Here is a 25,962-nt window from a genome sequence, read left to right on the forward strand (position 1 = left end):
CTCTGATAGTGGTGTTTATAATGCTATGGGAATTTAAATAAAGGTAGGTTGGGTCATCCTAGGCATGGGAGAGTGTCAGGGAAAGTTACTGAGAACTGGGAAAGGGAATATTGGTCGGAATTGCTTAAGGACTGCAAGAGAAGCATGCCTCTCAAAGGAGAGCTGGATGTCAGTTACAGAAAGTGCTAGAGAAAGCACTCTGCAAAGTGATAGAGGGTGTAGGAGGATTTGCAAAGGGTTGAGAGGAAGTTAGTTGTGGGATAATGAACCAGGAGTATGAAGTATAAGACATTTGGGGGATGAGGAGGAAGGGTTCATGACTGAGTGGGTGTACAGTTTTTGGAATTATCCAGGATTTCCAAATTGCTCCAGGAATTATAGGAATAGAGATATGGAATTAAGCCAAGACTTTCACCTTGGTGGGGCATAAATGCCCCCAGATCCTAGGGATGCATCCAGTCACCATCTTCATAGCCCCTGATAATGTGTGCTGAGACTTGAAGAAGGTGCTAATTAGTGGTGACTGCTCTGCCTCCAGTAAGATCATAAAAAGTATATGCAAGAAGAACTCCAGTGAGCATTAATTCTAATACTAAAACAACTAAGCTGATCTTAGACCATCTTGACCAGCTAGAAACCAAGCTGCAGCTATATCAAATGTCATAGAAACATGTACAGAAGTATGGACCTATAGAGGAAAAATGCTTTATTATCTAAAATCTAACAAATGAAAGACTTTTAAGTGATAATATAAGAAGTAGATAATCTGTCCAGCAGCATTTCCTATTTTCACAGCAATGACTCAATCCTGAAAACAGGGATTAGCTAGGATAGTGGGAATAAGAGTTTGACAGCAGTCCTTGTGAAGAATCTGGAGACAAGGGAAGGAAATTTAGATATAATTTTTAGATTCGTTTTCTGAACAGTTCCATTACAGTTTTTTTCCACTTTTTTTCTTGGGTTTGGGAGGTTGGCTGGCAGGAAGAAATTTGAGAGTGTGAGAAATTGTTAGTCACACTCCCTAGCTCATCTACTTGTGCTTAGTTTCTCTCTTGATTAATTGATTGATTAATTGGTTTTCCCCTTCAGCCCTGACCCCCATGGTTTCTCCACACCCCCCTACTAATATGTCTTTGCTATATATAATAAATATATAACTATATAAGATAGTATTTTTTTTTAATTTTGTTATTTTTGCTGTGTTGGGTCTTCATTGCTGCACGCGGGCTTTCTCTAGTTGCGGCGAGCAGGGGCTACTCTTTGTTGCGGTGTGCGGGCTTCTCATTGCCATGACTTCTCTTGTTGCGGAGCACAGGCTGTAGGCGCACGGGCTTCAGTAGTTGCAGCACACGGGCTTAGTAGTTGCAACATGTGGGCCCTAGAGCACGCAGGTTTCAGTAGTTGTGGTGCATGGGCTCAGTAGTTGTGACGCACAGGCTCTAGGGTGCACGGCTTCAGTAGTTGTGACCCATGGGCTCAGTAGTTGTGGCGCACGGGCTTAGTTGCTCCGCTGCATGTGGGATCTTCCTGGCCCAGGGCTCGAACCTGTGTCCCCTGCATTGGCAGGCAGATTCTCAACCACTGCACCACCAGAGAAGTCCCTAAGATTATATTTAAACATATAAGAAATGTGTAATTTTTCTTTAGTTTGTCAGGAACAAGATCTTCTATTACATTTTTATTTTGCATAAAAAAAATTTAGGACATTATGCAAACTCTTTTTCTTTCATGTAAAGGAAAGCAAAACAAGGAAAAGAAAACTTATGGAAAGAAAATCTTAGAAAGGAGGAAGAAGAAAAACAAAAGCGACTCCAAGAAGAAAAAACACAAGAAAAAGTTCAAGAAGTGGAGTGGAAAGCTGAGGAGAAACAAAGTAAGGATAAGGATGAAAATAATTGATTTGATTTTTCTGAAACAGAGCAACAAAAGCGAAAAGAAAAAAGTAGACTCTGATGAGGTTCAAAAAAAGAAGAAAATTAAAATGAATGCTAATCCTAGAGTCAGAAAAGACCTTTTCCTAAATTAAACTTGGATGAGAAGTTCGTGGGTTTATTAAAACAAACTGAGGAAAAAAAAAAAAAGAAAAAACAGACTGAGGGTAGAAATCTTAAAGCGACACAAAGAAAAGAAGATAGGCGTCACTAACAATGCATAAACCCTGACACAGTTTTCATAATTGAAGTAAATAGTTTAAAATATTTTATTCCACCAGTGTAACTAAACTGTTTATTTTAATGAAGCAACAGTAAAGTTTTAAGTCTTTGCACACTGAAATTTTCTCAGAAGATATACATTGTTTTTGATACACCCCAGAGTGCATTTCTAAAATACTTTAAATATTATTGTATTTCTTCTGAATGCACAAACCTTTGAATCCTTATTAATGATACAATGTGTTGAAATTTTTCTAAGTTAAAGCATTTATTCTACAAATGAGCAAAGTAAAATATTTTTCATCTATTGTCAAGTACACTTGTGAAGTCTTGTACTGTTTTTTTTTTTTAGAACCGTACTGATACATCTGTAGTCAACCCTGTTTACTGACTAACCTTCTGTCTGTGACCTCCCTTTTGTGCTCTTCTTCCCTGTGATATTCTGACCTTCGCAGATCAAATTAAGCCTCTTGGAACTTAGTCTCCCTCCACTTGACAATTACCACCCCACCTTCCTTCATCCATGCGCGTGGTACACCCTGCAAGCCATCTCTTTGTTTTACTGACTCCTACTTAAGACGAATATCCTTGTTTGTTTTTATATTGATTCTGTGACTATTGAAAATATTTAAATTCTAACAAGCCTATATTAAATGGATTTTCATGATACTGTTTGATGCTCAGTTTTTTTCTTTTCAAGCTCTTTTTTGAGTCATAGCAAAGACGTGTATATATGAAAGAAGCAGATAATGACAATTATCTTCTCTTTAGGTGAGCCAGCCAGTGCTTTGGTAAATTACAGAGCATTATATTGCTTTGAAGCAAGGAACCATGACGAAATGAGTTTTAATTCTGGGGATATAATACAGGTAGGAAACAAAATCTTTTTTTCTCATGAATAAGCTGAATGCAATGTACTATATTACTTTCTATAATAATATTGAGTATACTATTATATAGTGATTTACCATTTTAAAAATATACCTTAAGCATTACCTCATTTGGTTCTTATGACATACCACAGAGCTGCATAGGACAGTTATTATTACTGCCATATTCTAGGTAGGAAGACTTAACACAAGTTGTAACTGTCAGCAGCACACTGCCAATGTGGAGTGCAAGTACATGTCTTTTGATTTCCAAATCCAGTGTTCTTTCCACTCTGCCATACTGCTTTATGTCATAAAAGGTGATATTTTGTTATTTTAATAAATTACCAATGAAGTTTGGGGGAGCTGGTTATTTTCTGGCAACCATTAAAAGAGTTGAAGGAGTTAAGTTCTGTAGCTCTAATTAGATGCAGACCCTTGTTCCTTGGAACAGAAAGATTTTTATTGTATAATCACAAATGATGTAAAATGAATGAATAAGAGAAGATGCAGGGAATAGCATTTGACAGAGCTATGTGATTTACTGGAAAGAATACAGGCTTTAGAAGCATACCGACTTCGATTTTAATCCTGGCTTCAGTTTTCTTCTTAGTAAATAAAGGCAGTATTACTTAGAATACCTAGCCAGTGTCTGTTTTCTTTTTTAACCTGCACTGTCACCAGTTTGGTGTATTTTATCAGTTAGGTAACAAATGTTTAATGATACTTGGAATAGGGTTTACCAGAACCATCTATTCAAATGCTCAAGACAATCCCCAGCTACACATTCCTTCTGTTGCCATTGCCACACGGACAGTGCCATAGCTGCTCCTCAGCTGAGGAGCTTGAGTCCATAGTCTTCTGGCCCTGCCGTTCCTCCTCTTCTACTTGGTGATGATGAGGTAGTGTCCAAGAGTGAAGCAATGTAGCCTAGCTCTGTCTGGTCAAGAGCTTACTTATATTTTTGGTTATATCTTTTATTTGTTTCAGCAAATACTTGTTGGGAGCTATGATAGGCTAGGGATATAGTGAACAAGACAGTCTCTGCTCTTAGTGAGTTTATGGTTTAATGAGAAAGACACATCCTAAAGAAGTAGAGGAAGAAAGGGTGTAGACTGCTTCCAGCTTTAGAGCAGACGTCTCCCACAGTCAGAGAGCCAGTCTGGTGGTAGTGACAGCAGGAACATAATGTTAGCTGGAGTTTCTTGAGCGCTTATATTCTCTGCCGAATCTTTGACGTAAAGAATGAGTCATGAGTTACTACCAGATACCTGATTTGGACAGCTTGGTTGATAATGGTGTTCATTCATTAAGACAGAAAGATTAGAAGGAGGAAATTTAAGTGGGAATTATAATGAGTTCAGTTTGGGATGAGTTTCAGATTTCTAGGCAGCAGTTGGATATCCAGAGATATCTAGAGGCCAGTTTGGATGTCATCACTGTGTTGTGATGGTTATTGAAGACGACTGTGGCAGAGCTCATCCAAGGGTGTAATAAAGAAGGGGGAAGATGACTGAGGGTGCAATCCCTGAAAAGCACGGACATGGAAGGGATTGTTAGAGGACGGGGAGCCATAAAAGAATGACTAGAGGTAGGAACAAAACAGAGTTTAGTGTCAGGGACATTTGAGACAAGTGGTCCACATGTAAAATAAGACGGTACTAAAAAAATAACCATTAGATTAACAACAGCCCAGTTATTGTTAACCTTGAGGAGAAGAGTATTAGTTGAGTGGAGTGGTGGGGGAAGAAGCCAGATTTCAGTGAGTTGAGGAACAGTTGGAAGGGAGGAAGAGGAGACAGTGAATATATGAAACTCTCTGAAGGAGCTTGACTTTTGAAAGAGGGGAGGGAGCAAAGGTGGTAAATAATGAGGAATGTGGGTTGAGGGAAGTTGTTCTTGTTTTTTGGTTTTTGTTTTTTAACTTGGCAGAAGCTTGAGCAAGTTTAAATAATAGAAAGGATCTGCAGAGGAAAAGGGTTAATGATACCAGAAAGAGTAAATCACCAATGGAGGGAGGTGTTTTTTCTAATTAAAATGTAATTTACATTGAGTGAAGTACACAACCATGAGTGTACAGCTCAAATAATTTGTACATGTATATAGATCTTTGAAACCACCACTCAATTCAACATACAGAACACAGAGCGCTCAGGAAGGCACCTCATGCCTCACTGTCAGACCTCTCTGTTCTGACCAATGGATGGAGAGGAGGAAGATTCATGATAATCTTGAGGGCTTGGGGTCTATAGCACAGGAAGAGGGAGAGGTGGAAGGGCTAGATACATTTTCCTTCGTGATTGGAGGGCTGGACGAAGGGATGGATGGGATCATAACTTGTGCTGAGGTAGAGGTGAGGTCAAATCTGAGGGCTTCTGTATTGTTGATAAGATAGGAGGCAACATCTGGTCAACTTAATGAATGAAGGTGGCCGAGGAGGTTTGAGTGAAAGTGAAAAAGATGATAAATTCCACTGAACCATGGCAACATTTTTCATGACAACCTATTTTTCTATCCTTATCTGTTAATGATATTTTTGAAGTAATAGTTTCCCTAGGCCTGTGAGAATTTATGTAAATTTTTCTAGTTTAACTCTCTATGTAAATTGACCACTAGAAATCAATTAGAATTATAAACGACAGGTATGAAATTGGTTAAAATTGACCCCTTACAGAGCCAACCTGGTCTAACTCTGAATAATAAATGATTGAGCCTTTTCTTCTTTAGAAGGTTGAAAACATTAGGAAATAGTATTAAAGAAATTTTGCTTTTAAAAGTTTGTAAGAAAAGGAGGAAGTGAGTGTTGAATGCTAGTACTCATACCTTTCAATGATTCCTTGCCTTTAGACCAAATATTTAAATCAGGTTTAGGTTGCATATTCCTCAGGGTTTATTATGTTCTTGCCTTCATTTTTAGTGCTCTGGATTAGCTATTTTAAACTAGTCTTAACTAGATCTACAGGATAATATTTTATCAATGGTTCCTTTGTTCTATTTCAGAACACCATTTTATGGTAATTAGATAGTTATGATACTATCTGTGTAATTAACCAAAGCAGCTTAGATTGAGGGATTTTTTAAATATCTCATTCATGATGTAATAAATAGCCAGACATATGGCATTAAAATGAGAATTATTTACCATAAACACAAATGAAGTTGCCTGATAATAAATCCATTTGTTATTAATTAAACTTTGAATCTGTTGTTTATCTAATTTAGAATAGTCTATTCAAGTTAACATTTGTTGAGTTTCTAGCCATGTGCCTACTGGGGATATATAAAAATGAATAAGGAAGGCAAAGTTTAGGAAGAAAAAAGAAATATGTATAATTGTACAAAATATAATGTGATATGTTTAGATTAACCATTTAAGGAAATAAAGTGCTATAGGAACCCAGAAGATGAAGCAATAACACAACCAAATAGCATTGAGGACATTTTCCCCAAGGATAGGATGGAGAAAGGGCTCAAAGTATTATGCTTTATACTTGTTTAGAGCTTTACAGTTTACTAAGCACTTTTATAAATATTCTTAATTTAATCCTCAGAATAACCTGGAGGAAGGTAGGGCAGGTATTTTCCCCCCAAATTTATGGATGAACAAACTGAGGCTTTAGATGATATTCATTACCTTACAGCAGATTACCAGCCAGGTGGCATGGCTAAGACTGAAACATGGTTCACTTAACTCCAAAGTCTGTGTTCTTTCCCCTAAACCCGACAAAATTCTGGCAGGAGGAATATCTTGAACAAAAACACTGAGCCTGGTGTGTTTAAAGAATGTCACATAACCACTTACCTAGAATATGGGACAAATATTAGGAGATGAAGCTAGAAAGGTAAGTTGGTACTTGACAAAGAAACCACAATTTCAGAGGCCTTGAATTCTACACTAAGAAGTTTGAACTTTGAAGAGCTTAAAACTAGAGAGATGGGATCTTCTAGGATAAAAATCGTGATGGATCTGCAGTGACTCAGCATAGAATAAAAGACATCAAGATTGGAAATGGAGAAGTAAGATTTAATTTGCAGAAGACATGATTGTGTAGAAAATCCCATAGAATCTTAAAAAGAAAAAAAAAGCTACTAGAAGTAATAAGTGAGTTTAGCAAAGTTGCAGGAAACAAGATCAATATACAGAAATTAGTTGTATTTCTACATACAAGCAATGGATATTCAGAAATTGAAATTAAAAATAACATTTACAGTAACATACAAAATATGAAATGCTTAGATATAAAACTGACAAAAGATGTACAGGACCTGTTTATTGAAAATTACAAAGTATTGTTGAGAAAAATGGAAGACCTAAATAAATGGAAAGCTATACATGTTTATGGATTGGAAGACTCTGTATTGATAAGAAAGCAATTCTCCTCAAATTGTTCTATAGATTCAAGGCAGTTTCAATCAAACTCCCACCAGGCTTTTTTTTTTTTTTAAGAATATAAGCTATGCAGTTTAATTGTATACATTGGTGTTAAGATTTTTGGTCTTATTACTTGCATATGTGATCTGTTTAACACTGTTTAAAACAGAAAATCATTGAGTAGCAATCAGATTTCAAAAAGTCTTCCAAGTACAGCCGGACAGTTGTCTATGTGATATGCTACATATGACAGCATAGAATGTACAATTATATTAGCACAGACTTCTTTTCCAAGGGGTATTTTCACACGTCTAATAGGTCTCGTGCACAAGATAACAGAAACAGCAATATCGGCGTCTCTCAATCACGTTAAGTTCATCAGACATATTAAAAGGGTAGCCCTTTTTAATAGAGAATTTTATACATATTATATATTTTTTTTAACATTTTTTTTCCTAAATTATCTCTGTTTTAGATAAATACAGAGCTTAGGAAATAATACTTAAATGAGAACAGTTTGGGCAAATCCTCAGGCTCTATCCTACAAGTGTTCCATTCAGGAAGATCTCAGTACTTCTTTTCCACTTTTTTGTAAAAATTTACAAGCTGATTCATAACCAAACCACTTTGGAAAAAGAAGAACAAAGTTGGAGATCTTATGCTACCTGATTATAAGGCTTATTATAAAAGTTATAGCAATAAGAATGGTGTAGTATTAGTATCTAGATTGGAAAATAGACAAGTGGAACAGAATAACTGGATCTACAACTGCATATTTATATAACTGATTTTTTATAAAGGTACAAAGTCAACTCAGTGGAGAAAGGATAGTCTTTTTTTTTATATATAAATTTATGTATTTATTTTTGGCTGCATTGGGTCTTTGTTGCTGCGTAGACTTTCTCTAGTTGCGGCGAGCGGGGGCTACTCTTTGTTGAGGTGTGCGGGCTTCTCATTGCGGTGGCTTCTCTTGTTGTGGAACGCGAGCTCTAGGGCGCGTGGGCTTCAGTAGTTGTGGCTCTCGGGCTCTAGAGCGCAGGCTCAGCAGTTGTGGTGCATAGGCTTAGTTGCTCTGCGGCATGTGAGATCTTCCTGGACCAGAGCTCGAACCCATGTCCCCTGCATTGGCAGGCGGATTCTTACCCACTGCACCACCAGGGAAGTCCTAGTCTTTTCAAAAAAGCAAATGACATTGGAACATTTGGATATCCATATGCACAAAAATGAATTTTGATTTATTCCTTACAACATATATGAAAGTTAACTCAAAATAGATCAGAGGTAAATCCTGAAATGTAAAACCTAGAACTGTAGAACTTCTAGAAAAAGACATTGGAGAAAATCCTTACAGCTTTGGGCTGCTCAAGGGTTTCTTAGACTGTTAGATACAACATAGTACAAGGTTTCTTTTTAATAGAGAAGTTTCTATAATCGATTGTGATAATGGTTGCATAAGTGAATATACTAAAATCCATTGATTTGTGTACTTTAAATGGAAGGATTGTATGGTGAATTATATCTCAATAAAGTCATTATTATCAGTAAAATAAGTTAAACATGCATCTACCATATGAGCCAGCCCTGTCACTCCTAGATCTTTACTCGAGAGAATTGAAAGCATATGTCCATACAAAGACAAATGTTTATGGCAGCTTTATTTGTAATCGCCAGAAACTGGAAACAATTCAATCTTCCATCAGTAGGTAAACAGACAAATTGTGGTACATCATACAATGTAATATTACTCAACAATAAAATGAAATGAACTATTCACATTCACTACAACATGGATGGATCTCAAAATAATAAATAATAGGCCGAGTAAAAGTCAGACCCCCCAGAAAGGGATGTATATTGTGTGATTTTATTTATATAAAGTTCTAGAGCATGCAGACTAATTTATAATGACAAAAAGCAGACCAGTGTCTTCCTGGAGATGGGGTGTGGGTCAAGTGGAGGAATGGGAGGGAGTGCTTTCAGTAGAGCAAAAGGAGACATTTTGGGTTGATAGATATGGTTATTATCTTGGTTGTGTGATTTTTCACAACTGTATACGTATGTCAAAACTTATCACATTTAATACCTTAAATGTGCAATTTATAATATGCTAATTACACCTCAAAAAAAGTGTTTTTAAAAATCCTAATGGATATGGAATCACCATACAAATTCTACATGATTTTGATAGGTAAAACACTGTCAAATCTATTTTAGAAAGGTTATCTAAAAAGTATAGAAAATGGAGTGGAGAACAGAGACATAGTTGGCATATTTATTCAATGAATTAAGCAAATATGTATTATGCTGGGCAATGGGTATCAATTAAAAGGCTCACAGACAAATGGAAGAGATACATGTAAATAAAGAATCACACAGTATGATAATGCATGCTATCTCATGACAGTATGTATGAGATAACTCTGACCTAGTTTGGGGGCAGTTAACAGAATCTTGAAGGATGAGTAAAGATTACGGTAATCTAGCTGTGAAATGAAAAAGGCCTGAAGTAGGTTAGGAGGGTAGGGTTGAAAAAAAAAATTCGAAAGAGCTTTTAGAAGCAAAATCAACACAGTTTGGATATGGAAGTGTAAGAGAGGTAAGAGCCAAAGATTTTTTTTTTTTACATCTTTATTGGAGTATAATTGCTTTACAATGGTGTGTTAGTTTCTGCTTTTATAACAAAGTGAATCAGTTATACATATACATATGTCCCCATATCTCTTCCCTCTTGCATCTCCCTCCCTCCCACCCTCCCTATCCAAAGATTTTTTATTTAGAATGACTAAGTCTTTGATGGTAAGAATAACAGAGATACAGGAATTTAGGAGAAGGAGTAGACTGGGGAAGAAAACAAGTTCAATCTTAGACTTGAGTTGGAAGTTCTTGTGGATTATCCAGTTGAAGATATCTGGGAAGTAGTTGAAAGTACAGGCTTATCCCATTAGAAAAAAGAAGTCAGTTCTGCAAATATATCGTATAAAGAACTGATCACTATAGAAGTGAGTGGGCCTCTTCCAGAAGTGTATAGTATGAAGTAAGAGAGCCAGCGATAAAACTTGAGGTATCATCAGTGTTTAAAGGACAAAGGACCAAGAAGCGGAAGAAGGGGTGCTGTGAGGACAGAGGATGCCAGACTGTAGGAGGGAAATGTCTGGGAGAAGAAATGAAGCTATAAATCACCTCTGTGTTTTACCAGCTGGAAAATAGTATTCAGAAAAAGTTTTCTGTTTCTCCTAGAGAATTCAAAAAGACTCTGATAGGAATGTAAACTATTTTTATGTATTAACTTGGATAAAATTAAAAATTTAAATATAAAAAGGCACCTTGTCCATCATTAGAGTTAATAATCTGTAGAAAGTGCTTTAGCTGTTTAGTTAGACGGACTTAATTCTGAAAATTAGGCTGCCGGACAGTGGTCTGCATCTCTTTCCTTTGTAAATAAGTGGCTTTCTAACCACTGTTAACCCTACTTTTTGTTTCCATAGGTTGATGAAAAAACCATAGGAGAACCTGGTTGGCTTTATGGTAGTTTTCAAGGAAATTTTGGCTGGTTTCCATGCAACTATGTAGAAAAAATAATGTCTGAAAAATCTGTGTCGCCTAAGAAGGCCTTACTTCCTCCTACAGTGTCTTTATCTGCTACCTCAACTTCTGAGTAAGTTTTTAGCTAATAATGGAGTTTACACGTCTCTGCAAATGTGTGAACACCTAATATGTATTTGTGTCAACCTGCTACTTAATCATATTGTAATCTGCACTGGACTCTCTAAGAGTACCTTTTGTTCCAAATTTAATTCTGATGTTTAGTAAATAAAAACATGGGTCAGTAGTTCATAAATTTTTTTTTTTGCCCAAGTTGTGTTTCAACACAATGTATATTATATACAAATAGATAAATTGGTAGTACTTCATAAGATTCTGAACAATTAAGTATACTTTTGTCATATTGTTATATTTATAGATCACTTTCTTCAAATCAACCAGCATCAGTGACTGATTATCAAAACGTATCGTTTTCAAGCCTAACTGTTAACACATCATGGCAGAAAAAATCAGCTTTTACTCGCACTGTGTCCCCTGTATCTACATCACCTATTCACGGACAGGTATGTATCTTTAATTTTCTTGTGTTTTATTCTTTGACATTGCTCCTGGTTCACATAAAATAGAATGAAGATTTTTGTACAAGGCCATCATTTACTCATCTAACCAAAGTTTGTATCATTTAGTTTCTTTTCTTACTATTCATATGTGATACGAGGTTGAAGAAATTATTATTAGAGGTTTCCCAACAATTTATTCTCATAGTAGCAAGTTGCTACCAGCTAAGGTTTCTGAGCTCAAAATATCATTTTTACAAATCTGATTATAGTCTTAATTTGTAGTTATTGTAAGAAGAGCTTGGGCTTGGGGTTTTTTTGTTTGTGTTTTCCTTAAGTAAGTCATTTGTGTGAGAACTGTGTTATATATATGTTTAGCCTCTGGTTTGGATGTAACCGAGATGCCAGCATTGTTACGTTAACATTATTAAAAAGAAATCGCAGACTTCATCAGAATAGAGTCCTTCACTCAAAAAATGTTTATTGTGTGACCACAGGTTCCAGGCATTTATTATGTGCTAGAAATTTAATGGAAAAAAAAAAAAACCTCTGCCATTAAGAAGTCAATCTAATGAAGACAAACATATAAATAAATAACTGTATGAGAAGTGTTGTAATAAAGATATTTTATGAAATCTTAAGGGGTATAGGAGAGAGCATTTCAATTCAATCTGTGGGAATTGGAGCAGGCTTCACAATAGGTAAGGCATTTCAGTCGAACCTTCAAAAATGAGCAAGCTTTCACCAAACAAAGAAGGAAAGTTATTCCTGTGAAAGAACAATTTGGGAAAAGTCACTGAGGCATGTTAACAAGAGGAGTTTATAGGAAACAAGTATTGTTTATAGTGTGGCTAGAGTACAGGATTCGTGAAGAAAGGGTTAAGTGAAGTTGGAGAGGTTGAGGTTTATTTGTGAAGCATTTAATACCATGCTAAGCAACTGGCAGTGGAAAGCCCATGAAGGTTTTTAAGAGGAGAGTTGAAGTGTATATTTTAGAAGGATAACTCTGGCAGTAGTATAGAGGCCAGATTGTGGAAGGAAGCAAAGGAAGGAGACCGACAAAGGGAGGATATTACAATAGCTAAGTAACGGATGATGTGAACCAGTAATGAAAATATATAGAAGAGGAGATGGACTTAAAAGAGTGTTAGGAGTCAGCATAAAATTGGCAATTCATTGAATGTGAAGAGTGAGGAAGAAGTTGGAGTTAAACATACCTCTTCAGGGTCTTTAGCTTGAGTAACTGAGAGGATGGCAGTACCGGAGGAGTGGGTTTTGTGGGTTCTAAAAGTGATTACATTTCAGACGTGCAACTTAGGTATTTGTAGGAGGGACAACCTGCTGGGAAGGCCCAGCAGGCAGCTTGATTTACAAGTCTGGAGCTCAAAAGATAAAGTTATAATTAAGATACAGATTTGAGAAATCATAGGCATAAATAAGATTAGGGAAATCATGTAAAACAGGAAGGGAAGGAGACTGGACCAAAGAGGAGCCATCAATCACCAGAGAGTGAACTTCACGAACTGCAGGGGTTTTAGTGATGTCAGCACTGTTCAGAGATCAGAGAAGGTAAGGGTTTGCAAGAAGCTTTTGGCTCTGATGTTATCAATGATCTTGTCAAGAGATTCAGTATTGTGATGGTTACAGAAGCTAAATTAGAATGGACTGAGGGGTGAAATTGGAAAGCAAGTTTAAGACTGTTCTTTCTTTAAGGAAGTTAGAAGTAGAAGTAAGGGGACTTCCCTGGTGGTCCGGTGGTTAAGACTCCACACTCCCAATGCAGAGGGCCCAGGTTCAATCCCTGGTCAGGGAACTAGATCCCAAATGCCACAACCTAAGATCACACATGTAGCAACTAAGATCCCAGTACAGCCAAATAAATAAATAAATATTTTTTAAGAAGTAGAACTAAATAGAGAAGTGGAAAGTTAAAGATTCAAGAGAGAAATCACAGTGTTACAAAATATTGTTAGAAGGTGGGAGGACATGATAGAAAGTTTAGAGCACAGGTGAAGAGGCTAGCCCTATCAACAAAATGAAAACACTACTTCCTCTGAGAGAAGAAGGAAAGAAAGAAGGATGAATAAGAATAAGAAGACGTTATGAAACAGAAAACAGAAAAGTGGAGGGAGGCCCATCACAACTGCATCTCCACTCCTAGTGGAATAAACAGAATCCACTGCAGTGAGGAGACTTTGGAAACTGGAGGAGAGAAAGGGTTCCCCTTTTCATTTGTTCTGTGATACATACTTGATGGATCTATGAGTACACTTCTTGCATACCCAAGGTTTACCTTCCATACCTGTGATACTTAGTGCCAAGATGTTTCCTTGAATGGTAGCTGTTGGGTCTTTAACTTCACAGAAGGCTATTCAGGTGGTTGTCTGTCATATATAATTTTAAGTTGGTTAGTAGATTAAGTCACCATTGATATTAAGTCACCACCACACCAAACTGGTCTGCTGTTTGAACAGTAAGTATGTTATATACTAGAAAACAAAAATCATGGTTACCATTGTGTTTTTTGTTTGTTTGTTTTTAATTTTGTGGTTTTGATTTCACAGGGACAGGTTGTAGAAAACCTAAAAGCACAGGCCCTTTGTTCCTGGACTGCAAAGAAAGATAACCACTTGAACTTCTCAAAACATGATATCATTACTGTCTTGGAGCAGCAAGAAAATTGGTGGTTTGGGGAGGTGCATGGAGGAAGAGGATGGTTTCCAAAATCTTACGTCAAAATCATCCCTGGGAGTGAAGTCAGGCGGGAAGAGTAAGCATTTTTTTTTTTTTTTTTTTTGGGCGGTACGCGGGCCTCTCGCTGCTGTGGCCTCTCCCGTTGCGGAGCAACAGGCTCCGGACGCGCGGGCTCAGCGGCCATGGCTCACGGGCCCAGCCGCTCTGCGGCATGTGGGATCTTCCCGGACCGGGGCACAAACCCGTGTCCCCTGCATCGGCAGGCGGACTCTCAACCACTGCGCCACCAGGGAAGCCCAAGAGTAAGCATTTTTGTGTGTTTACATGAGGCGTGGATGTTGGTATTTTCACTGATGAGTCAGCCACAGTACAGTTGGCTGTGCAGGAAAATTAAAAGTTTATGCTTGAGTTTGATATCAGAAGGGTGATTCCTAGAGTAAAAAAATCATACCTCAGATGATTTGGTCCAATTTTTGAACATCTTTTAATCTAGTTATTTCAGATTCCTAAAGTTTTCAAAGTGCTTAAGATTTTAGATCTGTTGCTTTCTTTGTACTAACATCAGGTCAGTTAGAGAAGTTATTTTTCATTTCCTTTGGAGGTTTCTCCCTTATTATTTACTGTAAATTGTCAATATTTAGACAAATCAATACCAAGGTCCTCGCCTTTGCCAGAGTGAGGCGTTCCCATCTCTGGGCCTCCAGAGTTCCCTGAACATCACGTTTCTTACGGCTCATGACACACTGTGTTGTAGTTATTTACTTTCTTACCTATATCCCTTATTAGGTCATAAACTCCAGGAGGGTGGGATTCATGTCTTTTTTGTTCATTTTTCAGTTTTTCCATACCTAGTGTGATCTTAATGCATAGTAGCTGCTCAATCATATTTACTTAGTAAATGAGGAGAGAAGCGAATGAAAGGACAGTCAAATGAATGAACTTTTGCATGAACAAAAAACAAAACCAGATAAGGTCTCTGGCCTTTGTTTCCCAGTCTGTAAGGGAGTCAGGTCATCAAACATCTTTAATACAAACAAATAAGTACTCTAATATAGCTGTGGGTAATTATCATTTGTGTTTTATATGGAAATTGATCTAAATAGAAAAGCAAAATGATTTATTGAAAAGGAACGGGGTCTTTGGAAATCAAGAGCCTTGAGTTCTGATTCTGCTATTTTTGCCAGACTGTATGGGGTAACCTGCTTGGTCTCTAGTTTTTTAATTGGTTGAATGAAAATAATAAACTAAAAAACCTTTAAAAATCCTTTCAGTGCTAAGGTTCTATACATCAATTTTCAGTTCAAATGCAGAAATTTACTTTTCAGACTGACATGGAATTTTAGATTTAGAGTATGTAATAACAGGAACAACAATAATACATAGCTGATATGTATGCTGGCACTGTGCTAGACCCTTTATAGTAATTATCTTATTTAAACTCCATGACATTTTACAGAGAAGGAAAACTTAAACACAAAGGGATTAAGTTTAAATGCCTTAAAGGGCATTTCTTCTAACTTTTCATTCAATTACTGATCTTTTCTAACAGATAAGGCATGCAACTCGAAATGCTGCGGTAATGGAGAATTCAGCAAGGCAGTCCATTCAGTGTGCCCATGAGTTGTAGTAAGGGTCCCCTCTGTTAACCTACAAACTGCTTCACTATACAATTTACTCACAGGTCCTGGGGAGCCCTGATGTATTCTACAGATGTCTAGTTCTTAAAATACCACAGTTTTCCAGATTTTTGAAAACAGTTTCCTGGGTTAAGTTGGAAATAAAAGCTATGTATGTTCCAAAATGTAAAAATAAAATTCTGTTATTTTTACATATTTTTAAATGTACTGTGCTCTAAACAAGTAGTAAAATTTATATACTGCCCTTATTTTTCTCTAAACCAAGCCAAGTCCCATGTGTGCTTTACCAAATAACTCCCCATTTACCAATGCCTCATGTCTTTTAAGTTACTTTAGAAAGGCAAAATATCTCACATTTGAAAAACTATTTATAAATCATATTGAAATTACCTCAGTAGATTTAAAAAAATTAAGTCGTTTGTAAGTAGGCAGTTCTTAATCCACTAGGATTTTGCATATGAGGGTATTTCTAGCCTGTGTACTGAGACAATATTTCAATTAATTTTAGCCCTTAAAAAGAATGCACTGCTAAAACCTCCTGTTTTCATCAAATCACCTTTTTTATTTACTTGTTGATGTCTTTTTTTTGTTATTTTATTACTTTTTTTAATCTGCTTGTGTGTATATTTGGCAGACCAGAAGCTTTGTATGCAGCTGTAAACAAGAAACCTACCTCTGCAGCCTCTACAGTGGGAGAAGGTGAGCTTTTGGCGATTTATAAATTAGATGGAAGTCAAATTAGCTACTGACTTCCCACAGTTGTTACTCTCCTTACTTCTGTGTCTTCAGTGTTAAAGTGAGGTTAGGAAAACCTGCTCCCGCTCTATTTCACATGAATATTGAGGATATAAAAAATATATAGCTGAAAATACTTGACGCTTTTAGAAAATCAGTACTATAAAAATTCAGCATAGACTGCCTCAATAAATAAGATCATAGATAAGTGTTGCAATGAGATAACATGAAGTCTTTTGTTTTCCTTTTATTATATATCTAGATTATAGATGTTTAGAATATAAGGAAATTTCAGTACATTTAGTTGTTTATGAATTGCACTTGTTTGTTTGTTTGTTTGTTTGTTTTTGGCCTTACTGCGCGGCTTGTGGGATTTTTAGTTCCCTGACCAGGGATTGAACCCGGGCCCTCAGCAGTGAGAGTGTGGAGTCCTAACCACTGGACCGCCAGGGAATTCCCTGAATTGCATTTTCTTTTCTTTTCTTTTTTTTTGCGGTACGCGGGCCTCTCACTGTTGTGGCCTCTCCCGTTGCGGAGCACAGGCTCCGGACGCACAGGCCCAGCGTCCATGGCTCACGGGCCCAGCCGCTCCGCTGCATGTGGGACCCTCCTGGACCAGGGCACAAACCCGTGTCCCCCGCATCGGCAGGCGGACTCCCAACCACTGCACCACCAGGGAAGCCCCCTGAATTGCATTTTAATTACAGTGTACCATATAAATCATTAAGTAGGATTTGAAATCAAGATACACTTTAATCATAAATATTACAAAGAATTTTTTTATTGCCCTTTGGGTTGTTTGAGTATCTTAATTTTGATATTGTGCTGAAAAATGTCCACCCTTATTTCAGACAGTATTGTTATTTAATAGTTGTGTAGGTTTATAAATGAATTATATATTCACTGTAAAATTAGTTGAACAGTTTAAGTACATTTTGTTTATATTGCTCAAGAAAATCAGCTTAATGGTAAATTAAACAGTTTATTCAGTATCTACTACATTAGAGATTGTATGCTAGAGCCTGAAATATACACGGATGAATAAAATAGTTTCCCAAGTGCTCACAGTAAAATGGGAAGGCTAGGCATATAATTGTAATAAATTCTATAATGAATGAACAAAAACATAATTTTGAGTAGGACCTGTGAATCCATAGAGGTGGCCACGTTGAATCATCTTAAACAATGAGTAAGTTCTTGCTTAGTGACGAAGAGAACGCTTGGTGGACAGAGGGAAAGGTATGAGCCAGGGCTCAGCTGTGAAAGGTTAGGGAACTCGAGTCACCAGCAAGGCTGCAACCAGAGGTTTACTGTGGAATAACTGCAGTGGAATGATCCTAGGAAAGTGGTGAGGAGCATTTTGGAAAGGACCTGGCTTGTTGCAACATACCTTAATCTTGTAAGCATTTTTCATCTTCTTAAGTCAGCTAAATTGAATAATATGGAAATGTGGATAGTAAATAGTTTCCGGATACTGGTTCTGGCCATCTCCAGTTTATGATCTACTGAGCAAATTTCATGTCAACAAATACAAATAGTACTAGAAGAAAGAAAAAGAGACTTCTAAAACCTGGTCATTGACTGTTTCTTCTAAGTACTAGTAATCATCTGAACAAAAAAACAAAGCCAGTATAAAAACTTAGACATTTCCCATAAGGTTATTCATGAACAAATATTTATTGAGCATCTATTCTGTGCCAAGCACTGTGCTAGGAGCTGGGCCATTGTGATGGAAATTGGCCTCTAGTACTGATGTCAGCTGAATAGTGGGCATTTCCATAACTGTATGTAAAAGAATTAAAGAGAAAAGAATTTAGCAGATTAAACTATATGTAAGAAGGTTAAAAAAACTTTTCATGTCTTGACTCTCTGTAAAGATACTGATATCTATTTGTAGTTTTGGGGTTATTCTCTGTGACATGATGATGATGATGGTGATGATCATGGTGATGACGATACGGTTGGGGAAAAAAGAAACCCTGTGATAAAGTTTTATGTTCAGTCAAAGACGTAATCTTTTTCTAAGAAATTATTAAATAATTACTTCATTCCATTTTCTACCTTAACATCTCTTTACATTAAGTTTCCTTAAGTCACAAGGGCTTTTACAGTAAAATTACTCAAGATCTTGGAGATCAACAGTTGTTTTTTTTTTACTTCTGTAATCTTGCAACCAAAACTAGTTTCTTTTTGCTTTGTTTCCTACAGAGTATATTGCACTTTATCCGTATTCAAGTGCAGAACCTGGAGATTTGACTTTCACTGAAGGTGAAGAAATATTGGTGACCCAGAAAGATGGAGAATGGTGGACAGGAAGTATCGGAGATAGAACTGGAATTTTTCCATCAAATTACGTCAAACCAAAAGATCACGAGGTAGAGTTAGTTTGATACAGAAACAGAAGCATTCCGTTCCTGTTGATCAGGGTTCATATTTAAAACAGATGCATGTATATGGTTTTGGTCAGGCTGCTTTGGTTACAAGGAAGCCACTTAAGGTAGCTTCAGTAAAATGTAGTTTATTATAGGGATCCTGTTAGAGAGATGAGGGCAAAACTATTTCTATGAAATTCCAAGGACAAAAGCCATAGATAGGGCTGGGCCTTATGATAACTGAAGTTAGGGAATGGTCTGGATTCATGGAGGCTTACAAGGGACCGCCTTGAAGAAGTCTGTAAATCTTTAAGGCTCTGACATGAATGTGACCCAGCCCACACTCTGAGTTCCTGCTGCGTTTCATCCCACCACTAGTATGATATAGTGTAGCAGTTCTCAGACTTTTTGGTTTCAGGAACTTTTTACATTCTTAAAAATTATTAGGGACTCCAAAGTTTCTGAAAATATATGGATTATATCTAGCAATACTTTCCATATTAGAAATTAAAACAGAAATTTTAAAAATATTTATTAATTCATTTTGAAATAACAAAATTAAACCCATTATATGATGACATAACTTGCTTTTTAAATTTTTTTTTCTGTTTTTTTAAAATTTATATTCTCTTGCACATAAAAGTCATAAGCACATATGTATAAATATATTTTTTTCTCATTTTAAGAACCTATCCCACTTTATTTTTTATTTATTTTTTTGTATATGTCCAATGAACGTTTATTATTACTATTATTATCATTACTGTTACCACTGCTTCTCCCCTTTTAGGAATACAGGGAGAGAGGAAGTGTGCATGTAGTGTGCATGTATACTTCCGACAGACAATTTGAGATTTAGAAGCCTCTGGAGCAGTAGTTCTTAAACTTTTCTAACTCAGAGAGGCTGGTGAAAATTACAACCTCTCCTTGAATAAATTCACCTACACACAAAATATTGTACACAGTTTTGCGAGTGGGATAAGGACCCTTAGAAGGGATAAGCCCTTTTAGCATAAACTCTAGACTTCCCAGGGTGGTGGGACAAGGAGCCAGATGCAGTTCTATAGACAGTGTTTACAAGCACTACATTACGTGTGGAGAGAGAACGCAGACACATTTAAAAGAGACTTTAAAATAGCCACTGAACTCACGTAGCCAACATTCAACAGAGTAATAATTAACATGTGTCCAAGCCTCTGTTGAACATTCTGGAAAATGCAAAGATCCATAAGACTCTAGACGTCAGGGTCTCAGATTCTCGTGGTGGAGAAGTACTAGACCAGAGTCATGTTTAAGGTCCAGGGGCATGGAGCCAGGAGCCAGCTTGCTGGAAGTGGCGACTGAGTGGCTACACTCATTACTGTAAAGCTAATGATGAATTAAAAACATTTACTGAGCTGCTGCAGTCGATAAAAGCCCCAATTAAGGCACCATTAAGGGACTTAACCGCGTAATGGTGGGGAAGCATTCCTGAAAAGGTTTAATGATCTCAGATCCTGACATAGCCGGGAAGTCATTAGTCATTAATGCCACGTCTAGATCTTGATTATGAAGTTCTCTATAAGAAAACACTTGGCATATAATCGCACACAAGATTATACCTGATTTGTTACAGAGAGCAAGATATACCTTTTCAAACGTGTTTTTAAATCTCTTATGTGTTCAGGTAAGAAAAGTGGCCAATTATGAGCAGAAACTGCCTAGTGAAAATCCATAGCATGATCGCATGCCAATTAGATAAGCAATACCACTCAAGTAATAATAGTAATAATATAGTAATAATATTTCCATTATAATAATAATGGAAGTACAAAATGGAACATGGTATTGTACTAATTAATAAGACTGTGACTGTACCTATAAAGTAATTTGATTAATTCCCAGTGTAATGTGTGGAAACTCCTTTAACATAAAGCTACATTGAATCTAGAGAAAATTAAGCAGGTAGAGTCTCTGCCTTCTTAAGTATTCATGCACTTACTCGTTCATTCAACAGCTGTTCACTGAGAGCATCTGTGTAAGGCTTGGTCGGGGGCATTGGGAAACAGGTGAACAAAGCAGTCAAGGTACTCATGAAAGATACAGTCCAAATAAATGATGATCGACTGTGATAAGTACAGTGAAGGAACAAACATGGTGCAGGTAACAACAGACTGAAGATCTTTTAAGATGAGGTGGTCAAGGGAAGGCCTCTGAGGAGCTGGTTCAACAAAGACCTGAACTGTAAGGAGGCCAGTCTTGAAAAGGCAAAGCAGGGGAAGAAACGAGGGGTGGAACTTCTTGGCTGTTTAGCATCTGAATTCCTTTCCTGAATTCCTTCCCACGGTGTGAGTCTTGGTAAGGGGCAGGCTTCTCCAAAGCCCACCTACTCACTTTCTTAGCCTTCCTTGCAGTTAGAGTGTGGGAACATGACCCAGGCTTGGTCAGAGTCATCTGTCCAAGGCAGTGAATCAGGAACTAGTGATACCAAAAAGCATAGCTGAGAATTTCTTTTGGTGGCAATGAGTGTGGTAGCAACATTCAGTTTTTGGAGCAGTGATTCCAGGATATCCTTGTCTAAGGGAGCATTGCATTCAGAGGCAAAGGCAACAGAGCCCTCTTCAGGCTGGTTCTGGGTGTGATTTTGCCTGAAGTTCTGTTTGTCCAGCTTTGCTTTGTCTCTTCCTAATCTCCAGACCTCGTATTGCAGCCTTCCTGGAAATTCTGTGAGCCACCCAATACACTCCATTTCTCTTAGGCTTAAATCAGCCAGAGTCGGTTTCTGATGATTCCATCTAAAAATCCTGATAGACTGGAGTACATTGCAGGTAGATGCATATGCAATAGCCCTAAGGTGGGAGGAGAGGGAGAGAGAGCTTGGAGGAACTGAGAAAAACCCTGAGTGGCAGCATTAGAGAAAAGGTAGCAAGTGAATAAGATGGCTGCAGCCGGCGAGCCAGGCAAGAGGCAGAGCAAGCAGGTGTGCGTAGCAGAAGCCGGAAATGTGCTGGGCCTAGCCTTTTCTCAGGGACACTCAACTAGCTCCCGTGTCCTGATGGGATGTGTCTCTACTGGTCTCTGAGGGCTCTGAGGCAGCGCTGAAGGGTTCTGGTTGCGTGGTTGCCACTCTGCTGTGCCAAGGAATTCCAGACTGTTCTCTACTGAGAAGGCTAAGCCTGAACTTGTCATTTCCTGCTCTGTGAGATCGCTCTCTCTTTCTCTCCTTTAAGTACCAAGATATGTATCTCTAAAGGCATTTATAGCATTAATTTGGTTATATGTTTTTGAGTGTCATATCCATCATCAGACACTAGCTAACTCCCTGGGGTCACAGTGGGGAGGTGGGATGATTGCATGCCTTGGATTAAGACAGATCTGGATTTTATCTCAGACAAGTTGCTTCACTTCTCTGAACCACAGTTTTCTCATTTGAAAAATGAGGATAGTAGTACCTCATTGAGGATTACATGCCCTGTAAGTTACTATACAGTGCCTACCACGTAGTAGGCACTCTGTTATACTAGTCCTTTGTTCCTTAGTATTTCATGGAATTGAATAGACTCTTCTGCAGCTAGGAAAACAATATAAAATCCTTGCCTTTGTGCTTACCTTATTGTAAAGCTAATTTAGAATAAAGTACCTTACATTGCTTTCTTAGTTCAGAATTTGATCATGAAAATTTCCTTTTTCTTAAAAATTCCCTAAAGAGTTATTGCTATTTATTCAGCTCACTCCAGCAAAATTACTACCCCCCCCCAAAAAAAGACCATTTTTCCCCTTCTAACATCCTTATATTAATGATGTAGACTACAATTAAAACACTGCATCCAAAACCAGAAGGTAGATTTTGTTATTCTTGAGAAACAGAGGAAGATATTACTCAAGTCCTGATTGTCTTAGCCAAAATATTCCCTTATGTAATATTCCTTGGGCTTGAGTCTTTTTCATTTTAATAACTTGAAATCATAGATGTTCTATAGGTTTGTCATTGATTGACCAAATACGTAACTCAGCTCTGAAGATATTAAAAACTTTAAAACATCACAAAACAAAAATCCTAGAGCCTCCCAAACCCCTTGCTTACTGACTTGAACACCGTAATTTAATCTAATGAATTGACAGTCTTAGAATCCTTTTCTTTCCTCCTTGGCTGCTGGTCTTTTTTTTTTTTTTTTTTTTGAATTTTATTTATTACTTTTATAAATAAATATAAATAATAAGCAGGTTCTTATTAGTTATCCATTTTATACATATTAGTGTATACATGTCAATCCCAATCTCCTAATTCATCATACCACCACCACTTGCCCCCCTTGTTGTCCATACGTTTGTTCTCTACATCTGTGTCTCTATTTCTGCCCTGAACACTGGTTCATCTGTACCATTTTTCTAAGTTCCACATATATGCATTAATATATGATATTTGTTTTTCTCTTTCTGACTTACTTCACTCTGTTTGACAGTCTCTAGATCCATCCATGTCTCAACAAATAACCCAATTTCGTTCCTTTTTATGGCTGAGTAATATTCCATTGTATATATGTACCACATCTTCTTTATCCATTCATCTGTTGATGGGCATGTAGGTTGCTTCCATGACCTGGGTATTGTAAATAGAGCTGCAGTGAACATTGGGATGCATGTGTCTTTTTGAATTATGGTTTTCTCAGAGTATATGCCCAGTAGTGGGATTGCTGGATCATATGGTAATTCTGTTTTTAGTTGCTTAAGGAACCTCCATACTGTTCTCCATAGTGGCTGTATCAGTTTACATTCCCACCAACAGTGCAAGAGGGTTCCCTTTTCTCCACACCCTCTCCAGCATTTGCTGTTTGTAGATTTTCTGATGATGCCCATTCTAACTGGTGTGAGGTATTACCTCATTGTAGTTTTGATTTGCATTTCTCTAATAATCAGTGAGGTTGAGCAGCTTTTCACATGCCTCTTGGCCATCTGTATGTCTTCTTTGGAGAAATGTCTATTTAGGTCTTCTGGCCATTTTTGGATTGGGTTGTTGCTTTTTCAGTATTGAGCTGCGTGAGCTGTTTATATATTTTGGAGGTTAATCCTTTGTCTGTTGATTTGTTTGCAAATATTTTCTCCCATTCTAAGGGTTGTCCTTTCATCTTGTTTATGATTTCCTTTGCTGTGCAAAAACTTTGAAGTTTCATTAGGTCCCATTTGTTTATTTTTGTTTTTATTTCCATTACTCTAGGAGGTAGATCAAAAAAGATCTTGCTATGATTGATGTCAAAGAGTGTTACTCCTATGTTTTCCTCTAAGAGTTTTATAATGTCCAGTCTTACATTTAGGTCTCTAATCCATTTTGAGTTTATTTTTGTGTGTGATGTTAGGGAGTGTTCTAATTTCATTCATTTACATGTAGTTGTCCAGTTTTCCCAGTACCACTTATTGAAGAGACTGTCTTTTCTCCATTGTATATCCTTGCCTCCTTTGTCATAGATTAGTTGACCATACATGCGTGGGTTTGTCTCTGGGCTTTCTATCCTGCTCCATTGATCTATATTTCTGTTTTTGTGCCAGTACCATATTGTCTTGATTACTATACCTTTGTAGTATAGTCTGAAGTCAGGGAGTCTGATTCCTCCAGCTCTGCTTTTTTCCCTCAAGACTGCTTTGGCTTTTCGGGGTCTTTGTGTCTCCATACAAATTTTAAGATTTTTTGTTCTATTTCTGTAAAAAATGCCATTGGTAATTTGATAGGGATTGCATTGAATCTGTAGATTGCTTTGGGTAGTATAGTCATTTTCACAATATTGATTCTTACAATCCAAGAACATGGTATATCTCTCCATCTGTTTGTATCATCTTTAATTTCTTTCCTCAGTGTCTTATAGTTTTCTGCATACAGGTCTTTTGTCTCCCTAGGTAGGTTTATTCCTGGGTATTTTATTCTTTTTGTTGCAGTGGTAAATGGGAGTGTTTCCTTAATTTCTCTTTCAGATTTTTCATCATTAGTATATAGGAATGCAAGAGATTTCTATTCATTAATTGTGTATCCTGCAACTTTACCGGATTCATTGATTAGCTCTAATAGTTTTCTGGTGGCATCTTTAGGATTCTCTATGTATAGTATCATGTCATCTGCAAACAGTCAGTTTTACATCTTCTTTTCCAATTTGTATTCCCTTTATTTCTTTTTCTTCTCTGATTGCCGTGTCCAAAACTGTGTTGAATAATAGTGGTGAGAGTGGACATCCTTGTCTTGTTCCTGATCTTAGAGGAAATGCTTTCAGTTTTTCACCATTAAGAATGACGTTTGCTGTGGGTTTGTCATATATGGCCTTTATTATGTTGAGGTAGGTTCCCTTTATGCCCACTTTCTGGAGAGTTTTCTATCATAAATGGGTGTTGAATTTTGTCAGAAGCTTTTTCTGCATCTATTGAGATGATCATAACGGTTTTTCTTCTTCAGTTTGTTAATATGGTGTATCACATTGATTGATTTGCATATATTGAAGAATCCTTGCATCCCTGGGATAAATCCCACTTGATCATGGTGTATGATCCTTTCAATGTGTTGTTGGATTCTGTTTACTAGTATTTTGTGGAGGATTTTTGCATCTATATTCATGAGTGATCTTGGTCTGTAATTTTCTTTTTTTGTAGTATTTTTGTCTGGTTTTTGTATCAGGGTGATGGTGGCCTCACATAATGAGTTTGGGAGTGTTCCTTCCTCCGCAGTTTTTTGGAAGAGTTTGAGAAGGTTGGGTGTTAGCTCTTCTCTAAATGTTTGATAGAATTAACTTGTAAAGCCATCTGGTCCTGGACTTCTGTTTGTTGGAAGATTTTTAATCACAGTTTCAATTTCATTACTTGTGATTGGTCTGTTCATATTTTCTATTTCTTCCTGGTTCAGTTTTGAAAGGTTGTACCTTTCTAAGAATTTGTCCATTTCTTCCAGGTTGTCCATTTTATTGGCATACTTTGTATTTCTGCAGTGTCTGTTGTAACTTCTCCTTTTTCATTTCTAATTTTATTGATTTGAGTCCTCTCCCTCTTTTACTGATGGGTCTGGCTAATGGTTTAT

At 37.1% G+C, this 25,962-nt stretch overlaps 1 protein-coding gene across 10 annotated transcripts in view; it reads left to right on the top strand.

Moving 5' to 3' along the window:
* Positions 1–25,962, top strand: part of ITSN2 (intersectin 2) — a 158,769-nt gene that overhangs the window by 82,571 nt on the left and 50,236 nt on the right. For all 10 annotated transcript variants that reach the window (XM_067703576.1, XM_067703570.1, XM_067703571.1 and 7 more), the window contains 7 exons: positions 1,737–1,873; positions 2,925–3,022; positions 10,880–11,049; positions 11,356–11,500; positions 14,059–14,264; positions 16,460–16,524; positions 18,769–18,935. In XM_067703576.1, the coding sequence (XP_067559677.1) occupies positions 1,737–1,873; positions 2,925–3,022; positions 10,880–11,049; positions 11,356–11,500; positions 14,059–14,264; positions 16,460–16,524; positions 18,769–18,935 (988 nt within the window). The remainder of the gene's footprint in view (positions 1–1,736; positions 1,874–2,924; positions 3,023–10,879; positions 11,050–11,355; positions 11,501–14,058; positions 14,265–16,459; positions 16,525–18,768; positions 18,936–25,962) is intronic.

This window comes from Pseudorca crassidens, chromosome 14 (assembly GCF_039906515.1).
Source record: "Pseudorca crassidens isolate mPseCra1 chromosome 14, mPseCra1.hap1, whole genome shotgun sequence".
Lineage (NCBI taxonomy): Eukaryota > Metazoa > Chordata > Mammalia > Artiodactyla > Delphinidae > Pseudorca > Pseudorca crassidens.